The 22,545-nt window shown below is 43.0% G+C and overlaps 2 protein-coding genes across 7 annotated transcripts in view; both read right to left on the bottom strand.

The window, feature by feature from the left end:
- The window catches only part of LOC127017158 (golgin subfamily B member 1-like), a 45,341-nt gene extending 40,005 nt beyond the window's left edge, over window positions 1-5,336 (bottom strand). For all 5 annotated transcript variants that reach the window (XM_050898097.1, XM_050898093.1, XM_050898098.1 and 2 more), the window contains exons 1-4: window positions 5,293-5,336; window positions 2,852-2,909; window positions 2,036-2,179; window positions 788-934 (exon numbers count right to left, since the gene is read on the bottom strand). In XM_050898097.1, the coding sequence (XP_050754054.1) occupies window positions 788-934; window positions 2,036-2,179; window positions 2,852-2,909; window positions 5,293-5,306 (363 nt within the window). In that variant the 5' untranslated portion in view covers window positions 5,307-5,336. The remainder of the gene's footprint in view (window positions 1-787; window positions 935-2,035; window positions 2,180-2,851; window positions 2,910-5,292) is intronic.
- A 7,349-nt stretch (window positions 5,337-12,685) lies between these two features.
- Window positions 12,686-20,960, bottom strand: CD59 (CD59 molecule (CD59 blood group)). Of its 2 annotated transcripts, none has more exons than XM_050898184.1 (4): window positions 20,881-20,960; window positions 15,130-15,202; window positions 14,360-14,461; window positions 12,686-12,937 (listed from the first exon to the last, which is right to left on the bottom strand). In XM_050898184.1, exons 2-4 carry the CDS (start codon window positions 15,191-15,193, stop codon window positions 12,744-12,746), a joined length of 360 nt encoding a protein of 119 aa, XP_050754141.1. In that variant the 5' UTR covers window positions 15,194-15,202; window positions 20,881-20,960; the 3' UTR covers window positions 12,686-12,743. The 2 variants fall into 2 exon arrangements, with proteins under 2 accessions (XP_050754141.1, XP_050754140.1); XM_050898183.1 differs by lacking the exon at window positions 20,881-20,960 and adding an exon at window positions 17,818-17,875.
- Between the last annotated feature and the right edge of the window lie 1,585 nt (window positions 20,961-22,545).

Raw genomic sequence — 22,545 nt, 5'->3', positions numbered from 1 at the left:
CCTAAGCACAATGTTTCCAATCAGAATTTCAGTATGTATAACTACCGGGTTATAGAAATTATCTGCCATTACAAAAGAAATCAAGTGCAATTGCTAAGAATATGTTTTATTAGCAAAATTGATCAGAAGCATAAATACTGCATGTCTTTGAGGACACCTAGGGACTTCAACAAACTGATCTGTTTCTGTTCCCTTTCAGCATACCTTTAAAAAACAAATGCCCTAGAAATATTAAAGCCTCACTGAAGTTATTTTAGAAGCTGTATGAAGTCAAAATATGCCATTCTGAATAAATACAAGTCTACTCACACAACTGCACTACTACAAACAGATCTGAGAATCTTTGTTAACAGTAAAACACTGGTCACTTAAATGAGACATTCCTACACTTAATTTACATTTTGCTACCAAGGACATGTTTATATTTCCATTTTTATCTTGGACACTAAAGTAACAAGTTAGGTTTTGTTTTCATTTCTTCTCAAAAACTTATCTTCCTGATTCACAAGTGTTAAAACTTTAAGCTGCTAATAAGATGAAGATCAGTAAGACTTTTTTTACTAAAACAATTTGAAAGGAATGTACAATTTTCTACATTTCTACAGAAAGATAGAAGAAGAATGAAATAGAAATACACAGATGGACTGACAGCACCCACACAGTCTGCCCTGATCCTAATATGACTCAGCTCAAAATCTGAACTTTGGTTCCACATTTGAGTCCAGCATGCAAAAGTGTCTACAGCCTCACAGAAATCATGTCTGCTTTAAAATGTAAGGACACCTACCTTTTTTTGTTCTGCTTTGGCCTCTAAGCCTCCTGATACTGATAACTGTTTCTTAAGTTCTTCCAACTGTGAGGTTAATGATGCAACCTTGGCTTTGTTTTGCAGTTTCAACTTGGAAAGTTTGGCATCAGCGGATTCCTTCTCCTCCTACAAACATCAAAGTCATGAAGGACTAAATTAACTACATGAACAACTGCATCCTTCAATTCTTCCAGAGAGAGAGAGAGAGAGAGAGAGAAATCTAAAGTGATTACCAAAAAAAAAAATCTTTCCCCTGAAGAGACATTATAATGTCACACGCAACAGGTCTGCATATATGAAAAAAACCTTCCTTTCATTATTTAAACTTTCTGCACATAGTTGTTATTGTTGTTGTATAGAATCCAGAGCATTATGATGTTAGAAATTTTCCTATTTTTTGATAGCAATACAAATTCAGGGCTTGATTTTTTTAAGAAGAGTTGATTTTTTTTTTTTTGGCTGCAAAAATAAAGACACTTTCATAATACTATAAAAGCATATTTCATTGTGTTTAAAGAGATGACTTAATTTACAATGAGTTTTAGAAAATTCAATATTTTAACACTTGGCTGTTCGTGTTCACAAAGACATTTTTTAAAAAGTGTAAAAATAAGTCTCTTGCAGGAACAGACCAACCTTACGGCTGTTAAAAAAACAACAGAGTAAAGAATAACAAACCTTCAAAAGTCTTCAGGATATTAGATATAAATTCTTTCTAGTTCCATCCTTCCTAATGCCAGTCAAAAGCAGAGGATAATATATAGTAGCATTAATAGTAAGATCATTATACAACAAAAAGACATATATAGCGGAAGAAGAAACAAACATTATCTACAGAAATTCGGTTTGAGGTAAGCTGGCATCTCACTAAATGTCCAGTAATGATTTGGATGGTATTTTTCCCCGTACTTAGCCTAAAATAACCACGCACCCCTAGCTCTCGGAAAGTCAGCCCGTCCCTCGCAATTATTAAGTGCATCTGCTCATGCAAGGAACACATGTTGCCTGTGTAATACCCAAACCCAGTTACAATTTTGGAACAGAAGACACACTGGCAAAAAGCGGTAACATCCAGGAACCCTAACAGCTAATTGTGACCAACGCTTCCTGTGTTCCTAGCGTTGCTATAACTGACTGTGAGCCTGCAGCTACAAAAACAGCTCATGATAAACAGGACTGAAGGGGTTTTTTTAAACAGTCTTTTCGACATGAATACAGGCACGGTACCTTTAACTGAACATCTTTATTTCGAAGCTCAGCATCCTTCTCTCTGACAAGCTCCTTTAGCTGTGTTACCAGCTGTTCAGTGCTTGTCAGCTGTTCAGTCAAGTCTGTCACCGACATGCTGCTTGCATCTTGTGAGCCTGCGGCCTGCAGACATTAAGTACACTTTGAACAAACAAAATGGCGCAGGCAATACTGCTCCAGCACAAAAAGTCATCAGTTGGTGTTTGTTTGCGGTTTTTTAAACACATTCAGCAAATCTTATTAAGAGTGCAACACTGAAACTTACATATACTATATGTACCTATACCAGACTGTTTTTAGCAAGTTTGATAGACACGTGAAATTATAAATCTTAGAAATCGGTTTAGGAATATTAGTTTGAAATACAGTAAAACCGTCAAAGCACCTAGGTTATCTAAAACTGAATTTGCTCATTTACTGGATTTGCGCCATAACAACCAGTAGTAGTGTTACTGAACCTAGTGGCAACAAAATATTGATATTGAACATACTATACACAAAAAATACAACTGGGGTAAAGCTTACGTAATTTCTACAGAAGTTTTCTTAAAGCAAGATAAGCATAGCGAAGATGAATAGAGCAGCTGTGTTACGCACAAGAGATTAAACACCAAGCAGACAGGAAGCAAGAACCCAACCTGACTTTCAGAGTCCTAAAACTGAGTCATGGGAAAACTAGTTAAGCAACTTATTTACGAAAGAGCAAATACATACGATTAGTATATCATTAATTAAAGATTCTCTAAGTCAGAAATTCTTACGAAAATATTATTTTAATCGTAATTCAGTACTTACTACTGTTTTGGAAGGAGAATCATCTCCACTACCCCATTTCCACATAGTTTCACGATGGCTATGAAAAAATAAATGAAATAATACCACAGTAAGTATCAGCGACTCTCAGATAACTGTAATTAACTCGTACTTCTCTCTCCATAGTTCACCATAAAATGCTTGAAACTGATTTGTTTGTTCAATTCTGACAGCACCTCTGATCTCCACATTACTAGTTGCTGAGAAACAATGAAATTATGTATAAAATATGCATAATATGCCTTTTCTAAAAGCTGCTAGTCAGTACAATGTCAATACTATAAAAAATAATCCAAAGAAGTCTTTAAAGAGTAAATGCCATAAAGTATTCTTCAGCATAGTTGCTTCTCCCACATATAAATAGAAGATACAAACCACATATAGTTTGCTAATATTTAACCTGACCTTAAACACTGCCTGCCACTGCAATATAACAGGGATTATATCAATGCATATTTCTACAATATCATACATAAAGACTAAAAACATTAAAGAAGATCAAGCTGCATTAATTGCTGTGTGACTGCTGCATATCCGAAAAATATGATGAGTGTTGCAACCCTTGAGGTCACTGATCAGCATATAAAATGCCTCCATCTGAAACCCCAGGAACAGCAAGTGTTCCTTGCTTCTGTTCCTCACAATCAAGCACCACAAATTTCTAAATGGCACCGAAGTACCAGACATAATCACAGTTTCTGACCATAGAAAGCTGTAGCTTCCTAATAAACACAAGTATAGGCCATAGCAAGGTTTTAAAAAGCAAAATCCTAAAGATGATGTAGGTACAAGGCAGCTCAAAGGTTAAGATCTTTACTGAAGAATAGTGACAAACTTGGTTGAGGAAAAAAAATGGGCAAAGTCTATAAAATAGCCCATGCAGTAAATTCCAAACTGTGTCTTAGAGATACAATCTTAAGAGCAGACTAACATATCTTGCTCAGCCTCTGGATGCTATTCCACATAGCACCATGAAGTGAGAAGAGAAGCTGTACCTGTTCAGTAATTTTCACTCTCAACTAGCAACATCCAGAGGAAAATAATCTGTCCTTTCTAATCTGTATCACAGACTTTTGAAATATGCGTACACAGATCAGTCCTGAATTTGGAAAACAGTTTACAATAAACATTAGCACATAGCTTATCTTGAAGTACTGAATTTGGAAAGCAGTTTATAATAAACATTAGCACATAGCTTATCTTAAAAAGTATGCAGAATGATAGCAGAGGCTGCTTTTAAAGCCGTTTATCATTTCAAAGCTAAAACAGGAATTACAGACTGCAATCTATGGCCTACGTTATCTACAAGGCCAAACTGGATTATGCTAAGAATCTTCTCTAACATTAAAATCAACAAACAAGCCATGGGCTTGGGGATCAGAATTACAGAACTTGTAAGTAAAAACCCCTCTCAACTCCTCCAGAGCTGTAACATCAAATCTGTTCTGAGTGAAAATCTCATTTCCAGGTACATAAAAGGGTTACCCAGGTACAAAGAGGACAAAACGACTCACTAGATGTAATGTGGTGGTGCACTTGTATTTAATTTATGAATATTTTAGCTCATTTCCAGCTCTGACTGATGCAATCACTTTTGCTTACTTCATGTGCCAGCATTCCTACCTGAATACCTTAACAGCTACTTTCTGATGTATTTGTATTTACATCAGGGACACTAAATACTGACCAGTTTTCCAAGTCAAGCTGGGAAACAAAACTGAACAGACTTTCCTTACCCAGCATGAAGTCAACCAAGAGTGTTCTTTGCTTTTCTTTGGGGGTACAGACAGCAAGTTAAAACACTGAAGTTGGTGAAGCTGCAATCTAAATACTGGACTACTCAACTCGATCCCTTCTCCTTGCAGTACATCTAAACAAAATTCAATTAAGTTTTCTGTCACCATTTTCCTTCCTTTGGCGGCCTATGTCCTGGACATAGCACTATCAGGCATCAAGCACAAGAGAAGCAGGGAGTCCCAATAATCTGTGGCTACCCTCTCTGAAGTTTTCACAGTGACAGATAATTTGTCTTTCCCCTGTAAATTCAAACTGCTCACCCTCACTTCCAATGTTTCACATTGCTTCATCACTGCCAGTACCTCATCCTGCTCTTCAGCTTGCATATTCTACTGTGTTGATAACCATTCTTTGTCATCCACTACGCACTCATTTCCATTAATCTCTTCCTCACGCAAGAACAGGCAGGATACTCAAACCTTCCACAAATTCCAGGAGATACAACAGAGGCCCACTTAATTTTATGAAACAAGTTTCTTCTGATGCTCAAAGTACAACTGAGGTTTTGGATCTTATCGCAACGGGATGTTACCAAAAAAAAGTCCCACTAGCAGCTTTGCCTTCATACTCATCCATTCTGTTGTCCCAGCACTAGCTGCAGCCAAATCCAGCTAAAAAAAACTAACCATGTATTATTCATCCGGGTAGTTTCCAGCCTACTTACTCCCCTTGAGTCAGATATCACAGGGTCCAGCACAAGGGACACTCAGAAGCACACAACAGCAGACAGGACAGATTTCAGCAGCAGCTCGTACTGAAGCGGTCACAGAAATCCCACAGCTCGAGGGTGAGCAATCTACGTGGTAAAATATTGAACCGCATTGTTACAAATACCTATTTGGATGACTACCCAGGCAGAGAAACAGTCCACTGACTCCCACAGAACTACTCGTGTTTGTCTAACTTTCCCCACATCTGCTCCAAAATCGGTCTAATATAAAAAAATGGCTTCAAAGTGTACTCACTTGAGTTCTCACTAGGAAGCTATTAAGGCAGGACCTTTCCCCCTTCTCTTGCAGAAATACAGACTATGGAAGAAAACATGGAAGCAGAACTCCATTCCTCTTACTACCAAAGAAGGTAACGGTAGTCCCCTTTTTCCTCTCTTCCACAAGACTACAGCAGAGAAGCAGGTAATAGCAGAAGTGCGTAAAAACTCAAGTAAATGTTTTATTATTTTAAATCCACTTCCTAGAACAATTTTGTGCTTTAAACATGCACACGGAGAGAAAAACATTTTAATGTAATTATTGTCTTCTTGTATCTGCACATTTTTGCTTTTATCCTCGTTTGATGGCTTGCCAAGATGTTGGTTCTTCTGCTGAATAAGCTAAACTTGTTTTCAAATGGTCTGTGCCATCTATGACTTAAAAGCTCTTGGGCAAAAACTGCACAAACACATGACATACAGCAAAGAAGCACAAACACTGAAGCTGTGTTAATCAAACCACAAGCACTCTATAAAGTTAATATAACTATACATCTATATAGCTATTACTTGTGTCTATTGTAAACGCTATTTCTTAATAACACTGACCACATTTTCCTCTTAAAAATAATATACAAGGGAACTACTATTTTGTAATAGTGCACCACTGGAGAAATAAGATATCAGTGCCGAGCCCCCAGCGAAGCGCAGGTGCATGTGCGGTGCAGAGAATCAGCTATTTCCATCAGAGCAGCCGGCCGCAGCTCCTTCTGCCTGGTGCTTCTGCAGCGCAGAGCTATCAGCAGCCTGTGACCGGAGGTGCACGACACCCACCCCCCGTTTTCGGCGGGGCTCCCCGTGCTGAATGCCTCACGCACAGCAAGCCCCACGGCGGGGAGCACCTTTTAGCCCGGTTCAGACGCAGGCACAAGGAAGGGGACACCACCAGCACCACCACCACCACCCCCGGCAGAGACCGGGCTGGCCAGGAGCCTCCCTCCCCTCCCCACCTCCTTAGGCACGGCCTGCTCTGCCAAGGGGCTCCGGCCGGCCGGCCGCCCCCCCGGAAGGCGGGGACGGGCCCAGACAGGCGCGGCGCCCTTCGCTGAGGCCCAGCAGAGCCTGCCGGCGGCGGGAAGGGAATAAAACACAGCGGAGCGAACCCCTGCGGCCCCACTCACCTGCGGGGTGCCGGTGGGGCGGCCGGGCCCTGCGAACCGCAGCCGGTCGCCGCCGCCGCCGCCGCCTCCTCCTCCTCCTCAGCGCGACCCCCGCAGCATCCGCCACGCCCCGGAGGGAGACGTCACGCGGCGGCGGCAGCGCCCCCCGGCGGCACGGAGGACCGCAACCCGGCCGGCGGCGCCTTGCATCCCTCCGGTGTCCGACCCCCCCCCCCCGCCCCGGTCCCCCCCCCCCCACCCCCCCCGGTTCCCCCGGGGCGACAACGGGACCTGCCCTTCGGAGGCGACGAAGAAGATGTCGTACTCCTCCCAGCGAAAGGCTACGGATGTTTTAAAGTACAACGGACTGCAAACTGGTCAAAATGTCATCTTGGCAAGCAAATAAAACCAGAAAAAAAATGTTACCCGAGGAAAAAAATGATCCGCCAAGACAACGAAAAAATGAAATGAAGGTAATTATTCAGTGGAAGAGAACGGAATGGTTAAGGAAAGGCTGCATGAGCTGGTGGGTCTTTCCCCACCTGCTGAAGAATTCGTATGGGGGAGAAAGGTGACCCTGCAAACAGGACCAGAATAGCTTCTGCGTGTATGGGACTATGATAGCAATGGACTTACATTTCAGCAAGGAAGATGAAGTTAAACATTAGGAAAAAGTGAAGCCTGCTGATGAATTTCCTGTAGAGAGAAGGAATTTCATTCAGTGGAGGTCTTCAGGGTGAGTAAGGGTATAGGCACACACAGCGTCACGAAAATTCGCAACTGGCCCGTGCCAGCCAAGGAGAGAGGCTAGGACGCAACGGAGAGAAACCCAAGGGTAAATGGTTGATGTGTGTGAGGTGTCCCAGCCAAACTGGGGCACCCTAAATGTGGTTTTACACAGGGTCCTTATACCCTTCAATGTTCAGGTACAACACGATGCTGGCATTATCTTGGTTGTTCAGGTGTATCTTTTATCCTTCACGGACAGCTCTAAGCTTCCAAGCAGCAAAGTCCTTCTTTCCAGGGCTGGGCTGTCCTTCAGTTTGTTATACTTACATATGAACAATGCCAAAGTCCCCAGTAAAATTCCACTACCTCATTACATTACAGTGTATAATGTGAACTAATAAATGTATTAACAAAGATAAAACACTTTCATACTATAAAGACTGGTTCCTATATAGTTAGGGAAGGGAATTTTCATAACAATAGTTATATTGATCTTCCTTTCAGGGAGAGGAATGGAGTGAAGGTCCTTTATCTAAGCAGAAAAAAGAAAACCACCTCCAGCTTTCTATGGGGTAGAACATGTTCATAAGCACAAAAGCAAGCTGTACATTGTGTCTGACAGCAGCAGCTTTTGTATTTTGCCTTCTGTAATAGTTTAGATAGTCATTTTTTCTGTGTGCAAACTGCAGCTCTCTAGCAGTATCTGGCACTGTCTGGTTTCTGGTGTGTCCCAGCTACAGCCCTAGCATTTCCCAGACAAGCATCAGTTCATCCTATAGTATCTGGAACAGGGAATGAGCCTTAAATTACATGAGACTACAACATTAAAATGACTGGGAACAGGAAGGAAGAAACCCATCAGGCTTTAAAAGCGATGAGATTTCAAGATGTGGTTGTCATTTTAATCACAGCCAGGAAAGACTGAAAGAGCTGGGACTGTTCATCCTAGAGAAGGTTCAGGGAGGACCTTATCAATGCATATAAATACCTGAAGGGAGGGGGCAAAGAGGACGGAGCCAGGCTCTTTTCAGTGGTGCCCAGTGACAGGACCAGAGGCAATGGGCACAAACTGAAGGACAGGACGTTCCCTCTGAACGTCAGGAAACACTTTTTCACTGTGAGGGTGACCAAGTATATTGACACAGGTAGCCTGGAGAAGTTGTGGAGTCTTCCTCCTTGGAGATATTCAAAAGCCATCTGGACATGGTCCTGGACAATTGGCTTTAGATGGCCCTGCTTGAGCAGGGGGGTTGGACCAGATACCTCCAGAGGTCCCTTCCAGCCTCAGCCATTCTGTGACGTCCCACCAGTCCTGCAGTTCCTTGTAATTAGCTGTTAGAACCGCAAAAGAGCTGAAGTCCAGTCCATCCAATAGCAGTGCCATAATTAGATATAAATAAGAGTCAAGAAATTATCATACACATTAACCCTCCTGTTACATAGAGTGAAAAATCATTGACTTAAGAATAGGGACGGATGTAAAAGTGAACAGTCACCAGACTGTACCGAAGCTGTACACACAAATGACCAACTACTGCTACAGAAAATTTTGTAACAGCCTAATGAGGGTTGTTTGCTCTGTAGCTCAGAGCAAAGATGGAGCTGTCTTTAAAGTGTATGCAAACCTAAAGCAAAACCAATTATTTGCGCTGATGCGATACTTGTATGCAGAATTGATCACTGGCACCGTGTACTATATTGTCTTACTATCACTAAATGGAATTGTACTTGATCTAAGGTTTTGATGGCTCCGGTTACCCATCTTTGAGGGCTGGCCATCAAATCTGGACGTAATACAGCAGCAGTGGGAGAAGTGCCAACATTCGAGCAGCAGTCACTGTTCAACAGCTCTTTCTGCAGGAGAGAGCTCGCCAGTCAGACCACACAAGCTCAGAAGACGCAAATATATATCAAAACATGAAACCTTGCATCACCATTTAGCTTGTAAATGGCGTGAGATGAGAATCAGCCTACGTAACTTACCTACCTTTCCCAGGAGAGGGACAAAAGGGATGCTTTCCACTTGAAATCTAGTCATTTTTTTAAAAGTTGTTTGCTATCATAGCAAATTCTCTTACTTTGCTACATGCATTCTTACGACAAGAATTAAACAATGTTCCTGTTGATCTTTACAAAAGAAGTGGCCTTCTAGAGTGCAAAACACAAGGACTCATTGCTCAAGCTGCTTTTAGAAGAGAAAGGAAGGAGAAATATGATAGATTAGACAAGAAAGTGTTCAAGGCTATCAAAAAACAAATATTAAAAATGATTGTTCCAACTATTATTAGACATAAAAAATACAGAGCTTCTTGTTGTGCTTATTAAAAAAAAAAGACTATTTTACATATGCAGACCATACAGCAATAAAACAGGTTTAAAAGTGCCAACCATCAAAACAGAGACATTGATAATATAGTAGAGGAAAAAAAAAAAAGATGGTTTAAGCATAAGAAATCTATCAGCGTGTCTAACACAAGTTACCTTCTCTGCTACAAACCTTCCCGCAGCTGTACATTGAGTCGGTGCTTTAATACCACTTCTTCATCTAAAATGAGCAAGAGCTTGACAATGGTGGTGCATCAGTGGAAAAAGTCGCTGTGCAGAAATTACTGTCTTTTAAGTGTCTGCTTTTGTTAATCAGATGGGAAATAAAAAAATGGAAGGACAAGAGAGTGGGAAATCAAGGACTGTTTTCTTCTTTCTAGCGCAACATCAAATCACCATTTCTAGTACCTGTTGGATTGAGAATGCCCATCAAAAGGTTCAAAGTATAATTAGCCTGTGAGAGAGGAGGAAAATATTGTTTTCCAGTTATCTGGCTTCACAAATATCAACTCAAATGCTTTCTATTCAACTTGGCCACACACTTCAAGCCAACAGTTTCTATTAAGATCATTTACAACTTGGGGAGTATCATATGTAACCGTTTTCCCTCCTGAAACAGATATTAGAAGTTAACTAAAGCTAAGAACTTAGGGGAGGGAGAAGAGGGAGAAGAAGAAACAACCAATACTTCCATGAAGAAATCTAGTCAGTACATAGGAGAATAAAAACATGCGATAGTGGAAAACTGCAGATAGGATTGCTCCGAGAGTAGTCACAAGAAGCACGTTACATGTCATGCTTCAGCTGTTCAAGCAGTCACGCAGGGAGAACTCTTCCCCCCCCCCAAATCATGGTGTATTCGTATCTCCGATGAGACAATTCTCAAGCAGAAGAGATTGAGAGACCACATATTCTACCGCGTCCCCCCAGTGCCATGTCATTGTTAGTTCACCTAGAGAAAGATCACTAACTCTCCTCATTTCCAAGCACAGAATGGTTTGGGTTGGAAGGGACCTTTAGGGGTCATCTAGTCCAAGCCCCTGCAACAAGCAGGGACATCTTCAACTAGATCAGGTTGCTCAGAGCCCCGTCCAACCTGACCTTGAATGTTTCCAAGGATGGGGCATCTACCAGCTCTCTGGGCAACCTGTGCCAGTGCTTCACCACCCTCATCGTAAAACATTTCTTCCTTGTATCTAGTCTGCATCTGCCTTCTTTTAGTTTAAAACCGTTACCCCTTGTCCTAGCAAACAGCTCCCTAAAGCAAATAACCACTCTGCCAAAACTGGCTGACTACATGTAGCACCCGTCTCCAGAGAAGAAGTGAGAGAAGTCTACTTGCAACTTGTTGAGAGTCTCTGGATGGGAAGCGTGAAGGCATCTCACACGGAAATGCCTAGAGTTATATCCAGCTGTAAACAGCGCGCTGATAAATAACCACACTCTCCACGTTCTCTTTTTTGACATTTTTATTAATCAAAGACAGGACGACTTCCATATTTCGAGTGATCAGAGAGATCCCAGGATGCTTTCATAGCTAAGATAAGCTTAACCAAAAGATACATTGCAGAATACATCATGGATTTGGAGTAACACCCTTGTTATGACTGGGTGAACTGGTGTCACTGGCACCCTGCATAGCACAAGCGAGGGTCCTCAGAAAGAGAATATGCCATTGGCAATGGACCAGGACTCTTGCAGGGACATGCCAAGAGCTCCAGAAGAGAAATAGGAGAATTTGACATTGTACCTGACTGAGAGGGTCCCTAAGTACCCGAGAAGTATCAAAGGTCTGTCTCCACCACTGAGGCAGAGCAATGTACATAATATTTCAGCTCCAGACCTCTTACGCCTACAAACCGAGTGTTTTTTATTCATGCTATATAAATACAAGTATATTTTGTATGGCATTTATAGAGTTGCATAAAAGTCAAAATATAAAGTTCGGCAAGGTTTTGTTTAATACTCGTAGGTGGAAGCTTGAAGGGTTAAGTTTACATGTCACTGTTCAACAAAAACCAAAAGCTAACTATGTGGGAAAATAAACTAGATGTGCCATTTCAATTCCTTAGCATTTTATAAACAATTTTCGGTATACCAATAAAGACTCAGTGCAAAGCACATGCTTAGTTAAAATCCTAGACATGGATAAAGTATAAGGAGAAAGAAAAAAAAAAGCTAGCATGTATTTGTGTGAGCATGCAGACAATATAAAAAGAGGGAAAAGTGTTTCTCACTTATAGCATTATTTTGGTATTGGTTTAAGAAACGTAGATGCTTTCTCCCAAAATAACAGTACTTACAAGGTTGTATCATTGGCTTGTAAAAAGAAAAATAAAATGTTACAGTGATGGGAACAAAGAGTCTCCATCACTTGAAACTAAGTATTTCCATACTCATCATGAAGACTGCAGCAAGTTTATACTTATGATCCAACATTTCTTGTGTTGAGGGCAAATCCACTGCTTGGTGTATGACAAGCGAGCATCCAAAAAAAAAAAAAAAAAAAAAAAAGAAAAAAACCCCAAACCCCCACAGAAATCCCAATCAAAAATAACTACAATTTATGGGACGGAAAGAAATGATAGTTTTCCAGCATAAAACCTATAGTATTCCTTCCCTTTCACATCACCCACTGAAGTTTGCCCAGGTTCTCCACAAGATAACACTACTTCATAACAAGCTATTTTCCCCTGGAATAGGGCAGGCCAAAATACCCAAATTCCCTGTAACTGGTAACAATATACGTCTCCTCCCCATTAATGGAGACAGTGATTTAACAGATGGAACCTTAAGAAACAGAATTTAAAATTAAAAGATAATGTTTCTGCCCACAGAACAGTTAGGAACTGAAAATGCGAGAAGTACAATTCAGAAAAGAGTTAATGATTTGGTATAATTTCAGCTTGAAAGTACGGCATACAAATCAGGATTATTACAGAAGCATCCATAACATGGCCATGACAGAGGCAATACTGAAGGCTGCTTTGTTAACCCCAGTAATTGCGCTCTCATTGCACAAGTCGTGTTGGCAACAAAAGAATTCAAAATTATCCAACTGGAAGAATTCAGCAATATCATTCATATTGCACTGGGATGCCTTCCAGCAGGAGGAAGTTCTCAATTTACCTACAAAAAAGAAATTAAACAGATTAAAAGACTATTGAAAGTAATATTTTCGGTACGGAGAGAGAATCACTGCCTAGACTGCCATGTACTTGCTTTTTTAGCTTCTTTTCAAGTGTTTAGAAGTTCCCAAACTTGCCTTCACTAGGAATTTAGGAGTGTGAATAGCGACAGCAAGCCACAGTCCTGCCTCTGCAGCACTCCCTTGTAGCTCTTAGCCATAGATTAAGAAAGATTTCTAGCTCAAGCTAACCAGTGCTTCCAATTCAGGCCCAATGACCCCCTGGGAGGTACAGGGTGGAGCCTGAGCGATACCTGCTCTGGGGCTCCTGGCAGAGAAGGATAGTGCATCACCATCTAGCTCATCCCATCAGATCTGACCAGCTTCATTTCCAGAAGCAACATGCAGAAGACAGAGCTTGAAGAGCAGAAGAGTCCTCCCCTTTTCTCGCTCATTCCCCTGGACACCAGCGATCAAACACCTTGTCTTCCATCTTCCCTAGCTTGACACCACAAGTACTCGACTCCTGACTCTGACAATGGACAACCGCCGTAGCCTACACGCTAGAAAACCTACAGGTTGTGCTCCTGAAGGTTTAGGCTCCAGGGAAATAGCAAAAGAGAAAATCCCTTAGGATGCAAGCAGCACAGAGCAGCATCCTGGTCCAGCAGCGTTAGAAGCCTCCTTCCTCCACATCAAGTGATGAGCTTCAGCAGGGACCATCCCGGGGAACGGAGCAGTCCCACCCCGTCCTGGTTCCCGCCATCCAAAGCCAGCCCAACAGTCTTTTTACAGCAGAGGGAACCAGTTGGGAAAGCAGATTATTTCAGTTGACTTGGTACTTCTCTTTTTCCAATGAAACTCCTGTCACTGGTAGTAAAAGAGTTACTTAAATGTTATTTAACAACTAGAACAGTAACTCTATGCCCTGAATATCCTTGACCATCTTCCTGAGATGCAGGTCACTTCACCCCCAGGAAAAGATAATTTATTTTAATAGAGTCAATTCATAAACGACTGAGTCTTCATCTGCAGGTTTATTTCATGGGTTACACATGCTTTATCTGTTTTTAAAGTGTAACAAATTCAGGGCAAAGGTTTTGTATTTTAAAGTCAATGCTGTCTCCTATTTTTTTCCAGCTCCCTTGGGTGGTGGGTTTTGGGTTTGGTTTTTTTTTGTTTTGGGTTTTTTTTTAATCTGGATATACAGATATCTGTGTATATGCTTGTACAAGTATAAATCAGCTATCTAAATCATCATTATCTTTATCAGTTGCTTGGCTATAAGCATGACCTTCTAAAGTATTCGCAACCTTCTTTTGAGTGAGGCTAAGAAATGCATGCTAAGGCCAGATTAGAAGCGTACAGGCAATGAAAACTGATATAGCCATGTTTACTTTAGGTCTGTAGGACAGTATACATACCAAATTTCATCTGCAAGCAAGTATCTTCAGTCACTAAGCACGTACTATTGGTCTTGCACAAGGAAGGGCTGTTCTCGCAGTGGTAACACCTTAGAGTATAACCTAAGAAGACAAAGGTTTATCTTTACTGAATAATAAAGTACTGAAACAGCAGCAGCATTAAGAAAGAAAAAAAGAAGAATCACTATCTGCATCTAGCTGTCACAAAACATATGCCTGGTTATTAAACTCAAGACTTAAGCTAAAATTTACAAGCTTTCCTCAGTGTACAAATTGAGACTGGCAATTTTGAAAGGAAGATTTTGAAGCATGTACTTACGTCATTTTTAAACCCCCTTACCTTTGTGTGCCTGCAGAACAATATAGGAAATGTTTGCTTCTTTTGTCTACTCTTAAAGACTGCCTTTTCCAAAGGGACAGACAACAAGAGACACCTTCAGCAGATTTTTATTCTATCCCTTTTTTATTTCACCTCATTTCTCTCTCGTGCTATACACCTAGTTTCCAATTTACACAACAGGAATCCAATCTCCTAGCAGCAAAACACAATAGTCTGTTGCCGTATTAAGTAGCGTCATGTTCTGCACCCGATTCTCTCTTCTGACCAAAGACAATCAGCAACAGAAACTAAGTGATGGTTACTGTCATTCCCCAAAGTGCTATTAAATAATCCAGGCCTTTCTTGTTATTTTTCCTTCTCCAACAGTTTTTCCATGATTTCCTCAGCCCGTCATAACATTACATCAGGAAAGCACCTCCCTTATACTCACCAGAACTACAAAAAACAACCAGAACAATGCAGGCGGCTAACAGGATGCAGTTCATCTTGATCATGCTTCTTCCCTAATTTGAAGGCACAAAGAGATGTTATATGTTTATTCTATTTAAACGTTACATGAGACTAGCAAAATACATGGTGAGGAATCGAGGTTTCAAGTCTTGATTCAGTATGGAACTGTAGGCCTTGGCCAGGAAAACCAGTGAAAGAGAAGAGAGAAAAGTAACTTTGCATTTTCCGAGAGAGGATTTTTATTCCGAGAACAGGATTTTTATTCTGAGAACTGCGATTGGAGCCCCGACAGGCTGTAGATGGGTCTTCTTTCTCCCCTCGGATTACACCATTCAACAGGTCTCCCTATTTCTTACAGCTACAAATGCACCTAACAAGAAGAGAGGCCATTTAGGTTTCGAATACTTTTTCCTTTTACAGCAATTCCCCAATAACCCTGGAGCCAGACTGCGCTCCTTTCTTCTCTCTCATGGCCTTGCAAGAGATTTGTCGGCACTAAGGGGACTTTTGCTTCTCCTCTCCCCAAATTTCTCCCTCTCACTGAGGGACCGACACATGCAATAACCCAGCAAGTGACTGCAGTGATGGCTCGGGTCCTGCACGATTACTGTAATCCATAGGCAGCAGGGAGATAGGAAGGTCAGGATTTTTTTTTTAACATAGGCAACTCCAAAGCAGGAGTTATTAGATAGACTTCTGCACACAGAGTCTGAACTACAAACAATAATATCTACTACTAAAAAAATCTCTGCTATTGCAGAGTAGGCTATTCAGACTAGGTATCAAGCAGATACAGGGGGGAGAGTGGGACCATACTTGTGCTAAGAGGGCGTGATTTCAGCTTTGTCTTCAAAGCCCAAGTGGGATTGGAAGTCCCAAAGAATTAAAGGCATTCAGATAACAGGTTTCACTTACGATAAGACTGCAATGAAACAGTCACATCGCTGCTCTTGACCCTGTTAATACTGCTTGAAGCTACTTCTATACGCAGCTAAGAGTCTAGCGTGGCAGACCATAATCACGTTGGGATGGAGTTTTTTCCTCCCAGAAGACTGACTGTGGACTTGAAAAGACAGTTTCATAGTAAAACAATACTGAAATCCTTCTCAACCTTAAGTCTAGTTAATTTTTCTACTGAAAAAAAAAACCCTCAACAAAAAAAAACACTACTTTTTTTTTTCCTGTCTGTATAACCTACTGTTGAGCAGGAAAACTAAGAAAAACAAAACCATAATGTGCAGGACAAGATGATTTTCTGGGGTAAACAACTTTGTGACCAGCCTTCCAAGACCAGAGGCTCATCCCACAGTGACGTGACTCTGCAGGAGTGCTGTTAGTCTGGTGGTTAAAGCAAGAGCCATTCTGAACAGCAACAAGAATTTCCTGGGAACCTCTCCATCTTCCAGGAGCGCTCAGTCACCCAATGGTGTCAGCAGAGCAAAACGGTTTTGCCTTTTAGCAAAACCAAGTCATGACAAGAATACATATAAGGCAGATTAATACAAATCATCATAGCCCGTGTAACAGCTTTGGCAGCAGTCATTCAACCAATCTCTTTTTGTGAAAGTGAGCAATTTTTTCTGTACTCCTGAATGACAAAGAGATGAGACAACAGCAAAATTTTAGCTTTAAAAAAAATACAAATATACAGACAGCAATTCACAACGTAGCTTAAAAGAAACAAAGCAGAAAACATTTCCTAAACTGAATTTGCTAAATTGCTGTTTTAACTCACGCATCCGACCAGTCTCAGTAACAAGAAATCCCATGAAATAGCAATTGCAATAGCCAGAAAGGCTGATTGCCTTGGTTGTGAAACAGAATTTCTCTGCAGTCCCACCTGGGAGAGCACACGTACAAGACCCGCCTGCTACTTTCATCATAACCTCAGAGCAGAGAGAGGCAAGAAAGGGGTAACCAGGACTACGAGCCCCATTCCTGTGGGGACCCAGGACGTTTCAGCAGCTGCTCAGGGTCGCACCGCTTCGTTTGCCGAGGTATCCTGCAGCCAGCAACCACCCGGCAGATCCAACCTGCCTCCCTCCCATCTGGGGTTTTTTTTTTAAGTTACCTGCACCCCTCCGCCTGGCCGCTCCGATCCAGCCGTCGTTCCGGGAGGGGGGGGGGGGGGGGGGGGGGGGGGGGGGGGGGGGGGGCTCGGCTCCCCGCTTCCCCGCGGGCGGCGGCCGGACCCGCGGCCGAGCGTCCCGGGGCGCCGCAGCCCCCGCCCCGCTTAGCGCACTGCGGTGCCGCCGCTCCGCCCGCACGGCTCCGACCGGGGGGCAGCCCAGGAAGGTATAAAAACGATCCGCCCCCCATTAATACGCTATAAATACAGATTCCCACCCAAAACCTCCCCTCCCCAATTCCTAGGAAAAGCCTTTATCTTCCCCCCCCCCGCCGCCGCCCATGAGCAGCCGCACCGCCGTGGACCTGCCCTGCCGCCCGCTCGTTTCCTCTCCCTGCTTCCGCCATCCCTCCCCGGAGCCCCGGGCACCGTTTCGCCTCGGCAGGCAGAGCCAGGCTCCCGGTGAGACAAGGAGCTGCCCCCCCCCGATCCCCTCCCCGACGAGGCGGGGGGGGGCGCCGGGCTTCCTCCGCTCCCCCCTCGGCAAGGGCCGGGCCGGGGGCTCCGCCGCAGCGCTAGAACAGCCCGCTGGCCCCTTACCTTCCCCGGGCACCCGCTGCCGATCAGCACCGCACCGTCTGCGAGAAGGGGAGGGGGGGGGGGGGATGAGATGCTGCGGCTGCGGCGCCGGTTCTATCGGCTGTGCCACCCCCCCCGGGGGCGGAGCAGCGGCGTTGGCACGGCCCGGCCCGGCTCGGCCCCGGCTAGGGCAGCGCAAAGCCGCCCGCCCCCGGGAGCCGAGGCTGGGGGAAGCCGCGGGGGCCGGGGGAGGAGCGGTCCTGCAGGACGGTGACCGCTCCTTCCCTGCGCAATGCTTAAAAGAGGCCCCGAAAACTTTTACGGATGCATCTCTCCCGTGTACACGCATCCACGCGACATACGTATGTGTATAACGCTGCGTTAGGACCAGCTCTCGTGATTTTTCACGGGGCTTGTCTGATGGATGAGAGATTCCTCCCACCCTTCCGTTAAGCGTAGCTGCCCTACGCTTCATTTCTATCCCAGCACCTTGTGCCCACCGCCCTTCCCTTCTGCACACAGAAACCGGGTTTCAAAAGGTGGGGGGGGAGGCCCCAGAGCCACCATGACCCGTGTCCCCCAGGTGTCCCCCAGCTTCTCGGGTGGACAGAGCAATGGAATAAGAAAATGGGATTAGCTGGACTGCAATCCAATGCTCATCACCCTCTGATGCTTTCTTCCTAAAGCATGATGCAGCCGTGCCTGTCATGCATCCCCACTTGCAGCTAAAGAAATGGTATGAATTAATAGATAGGACTAAGGAAAATTATGAAGAGTTTTAGAACACACAAAGGGAAACAACCAGGAATGGAAAGTGGCAGTTTCCTCCAGAGGTAGCTGAATATAGATTTATACATTCACAACCTAGAAAAGCATTGAGGGAGAGCAACAGAAATGTAGTTGAGGACACCTGTCCTGGTTTCGGCTGGGTCAGAGTTAACTTTCTTTTTTAGTAGCTGGTACAGTGCTATGTTTTGGTTTTGGTGTGAGAATGATGTCGATAACACGCTGATGTTTTAGTTGTTGCTCAGTAGCGCTTATCTTAAGCCAAGGACTTTTCAGTTTCCCATGCTCTGCCAGCAAGCAGGTGTGCAAGGAGCTGGGAGGGAGCATGGTCAGGACAGCTGACCCGAACTAGCCAAAGGGGTATTCCATACCATAGAACGTCATGCCCAGTATATAAACGGGGGGGAGTTGGCCGGGAGGCGCGGATCGCGGTTCGGGAACTAACTGGGCATCGGTCAGTGGGTGGTGAGCAATTGCATTGTGCATCACTGTTTTTTTTTTTCTTCCCCCCCTCCTTTTTTTTCTTGCATTCCTTTTCATTACTATTATTATTATATTTCATTATTACTATTATTATATTTTACTTTAGTTATTAAACTGTTCTTATCTCAACCCACGAGTTTTACTTTTTTTCCTTTGCTTTCCTCCTCCTCACCCCACTGGGAGGGGGAAACGGCTGCATGGTGCTGAGTTGCTGACTGGGGTTAAACCACAACACCACCAAAAGTGGTTTTTGTTATATTAAGAGATTTAGATCACGTTATTTAGAAAAAAAAATTCAGCGCTGACTTGAGTACAATAGTACCTTAACTACCAGTTATATTTAAAAAAGTATTCCGGATTTATTTTTGTTACCACAGCACAACTGCCAATTCATTCGTTAAACCTATTAAATCACATTCTGTTGGTGTGTTACAGTAGTTAAGATGATTATCAGTCAGCTCAGCATATGATCTTATAAATGGCTTTAAGATTTTACCTCTGTTTAAGCCATAAATACAAGCAAAGGGATGCAAGATGGTTGTGTGTTATTGTGTGCAACTTACTAAATGAGAAACCACTCAATTAAGATGATTTAAAAAATCCTTAATTTATTAATTCACTTAGAAATTTTGCAATGAGGAACTGGGAACAACGAACTCAACTTCAGCCACAGGTGAACATTTACCTGTTTTCCTTTCCTGACACCTGTATGAGGAACTGGGACCAGTTCCTCCTGCAGAGGATACATTTATCTCTGTCTTCAGAGATAAAGGGTATTTCCAACTTGGCCTGAATTTTCCACCTTACATTCTTTGTACAGATGAGAAGTAATTAAACAATGACAGGGAAAAAAATCCAGCACTGGAGTAACTGGCACAGCGACTTTTGGATTGGTTTTGGGTTTTTTTCCGCACTGGCTGGCACACCACTTGTTTTTCTCTCAAGTGATGCAGTCATAGCAAGGAAATGGTGGCCAAAGGTTCTCTCCATTAAACCAGCCACGCAGCAAAAGCCCACAAAAAATGCTGAAGGAATCCTACAGCACAGTTATAAAGAGACTGTCAGCATAGGCGTTTTCCACGGACAAAAAAAGGACTAGATTGGTTACAGATTTGTGCCAGATGTGCTAGGTTTTTAACCATACGCTGAATTCATAGATGTTCAACAAGGCTTATTTTACCTTGACAGGAGAAATCCTAACCAAGCATCAATAACAGTCAGGATCGGAGTCAGGAGCAGCTGATAGAACTTCAGGCTGAACCCGAAGGACGGTGGCCAAAGGGAAGGACGTATATACGTCACAATCTGTGCGTGCACATGGCACAGGTTATAACCACCATCGGAAGCATTTAGCAGTTGGGTGTGCTATATCGGCAGTTACCAGTACGCCTACCCGGCATCTGCTTGCTGAATCAGTCAGAGCACTGGTGAAGCACTGCGTTCTGAAGCGGGATCTCGACAGTCAGTGCTCCCCCGCTTTCTCAGTGGAGATTTCTACAGCCCAGCAGTGCTGGCAAACATAACCGGTGCCTTGTTTTCTTCAGTGGACGCGGCCGCTTCGCTTTTCATACCAATCTGGCATAAGCTTCAGAGTTTTGGGTGGGGTGAGGAGAACCACTGGTATAAGCCCTACTTCCAATGCACATAATGAAGAGTTACAACGCTTGCAGTAACACTGCATCTGGTAGCTTTAGGCAACGTGCCACGTCCTAAAATAGCTGCCTGAAGCAATGGAATAACCTTTTCCCTGTTACAAACACATATGCGTTTGGTCCAACAGCAGCGACATGTCATTCCCCCTCCCTACCCCGTTACCTTCTCGCTTCACACACGCACAGTTCGCAGGAGTCCTGTGACCACCGGCTGTGCTTGGATCGGAGGCCTCAAACCCTCACATCACAGCGCTCGGAGGTTGACGCGATAGCATCGTCCGGTATCTTGGCTTCTTCTACAGGAAGCAATAATTATAGTTCCTCTTTAACAACCCAAGGGAGAACCACTCCCTGAGAAGAGTAAAATCCCAACACTCCTTGGGAGTGTTTCTGTAGAGGCGTACGACCTTCAGCTGCTATCACTGAACTGGAACATACGGATCCTGGTGAAGTACCAAGCAAGCCTCCGGCCATGACAGCTATCTGTCCTTAAAAACACACAACAGACTTACAGCACTGGAATCAGTTCTGGTTCCACTAAACCCCCTTTTCACTGATCCTTTTAACAGATGATGACATTTCTGTGAAGAAAAAGCATTACGCCACAAACATCACATTTTCCCTTCACAGTTAATACTGAGGAATCCTCAAAATGGAAACGTTTTAAACCACTCCAGCAATTCACGCTGCTCTTCAGACTTCTGTGAGGGACAACACGAATTTTGTCGCTTCTCTAGATGTTTCACCTGAACGAGTGTTGGAGGGATCATGCTCAATATTTATTTTCCTACCTTGTCCCACCGTGGAAGATCCAAATGCTGCGTGGCACTAGAGAAAGATGAGCACATGAGGAATCTAGTACTATGACTTGCAAAAAACCGAAGCTTTCCGTATGAGCAGTAGTCAGTAACAGAAACATGTAGCTGGAACCACAATATACTGGTTTTCCTCACAGGAGGAATTCTGGCTGTCAAAACGAGGAACTGACTACAGCGATGCTAGTCACACGATTATTGCTCAAGTCTTGGCAAGAAGAGTCCCATGTAGCACTTCAGCGCAAAGGAGGCAGTTAAGTTGTTTATTAATGACAATGGAAACAAAATAAAAGTGATAAAGCAAACAGATACTTCTTTAAATATGAAGTTTCTAGTCATCTGGTGTTCTGTCAGGCTCCCTTTTTTTTTTTTTTTCTTTTCTTTTTTTTATTCAGGCGTAGTTACAAAAATCCATAGAGGATTTAGGGAAACATGATACTTCAACATAAATTTGTCACCTACGACAAAGTCGGAACAGCAAACATCGTATAAAGAAAAAACTCAAAATGTATTTACAAATTCATACTTTGTAGTCATTGTGAAATTTCTTGGTTACCGAGTGGCAGATTTGGAATGTACACTACATTCCAAAAGGCATTGTCCAATCAGAGTCACTTAGCATAAAATTAAGCTGAAAGACAGATTGTCTAAAAATAAGGCCAGTTTCATTCCTAATTTATGCATTTGATGACCAGAATTTTCTGGTACTTCTATGTTAATTAAAAAAAAAAACAAAAGAGCATAAGAGCACCTGATCTCACTCAAATGGGATACACAGACCAAACTGCAAGTTTCATTCTTAGCAGGAGTTATCAAGAGTAGAAACTCATGAGAAAGGACAATAGTATACACCTTTTTTGCCATCTTGTCTATTGCTAATTTTAAATGCTTGTATAAAAACAAATCCCCACACCGTATTTGCAATATGATCATAAATAGGCAATAGTTTAAAAATGTAAGATATGATTACCTCGAACTATCAAGCTGTTTCGCACTCCAGAAAAAAGTGAACA

This window comes from Gymnogyps californianus, chromosome 5, assembly GCF_018139145.2.
Source record: "Gymnogyps californianus isolate 813 chromosome 5, ASM1813914v2, whole genome shotgun sequence".
NCBI classification, from domain to species: domain Eukaryota; kingdom Metazoa; phylum Chordata; class Aves; order Accipitriformes; family Cathartidae; genus Gymnogyps; species Gymnogyps californianus.
This window is presented reverse-complemented; position numbering and strand designations above follow the sequence as displayed.

Coding starts and splice junctions, on each gene's coding strand:
- CD59 (XM_050898184.1), bottom strand. CDS start 15,193: ATGATCAAGATGAACTGCATCCTGTTAGCCGCCTGCATTGTTCTGGTT. Junction 14,462..15,129: donor GGTTGTTTTTTGTAGTTCTG/GTGAGTATAAGG, acceptor TTGTCTTCTTAG/GTTATACTCTAAGGTGTTAC. Junction 12,938..14,359: donor TTGCTTGCAGATGAAATTTG/GTATGTATACTG, acceptor TCTTTTTTGTAG/GTAAATTGAGAACTTCCTCC.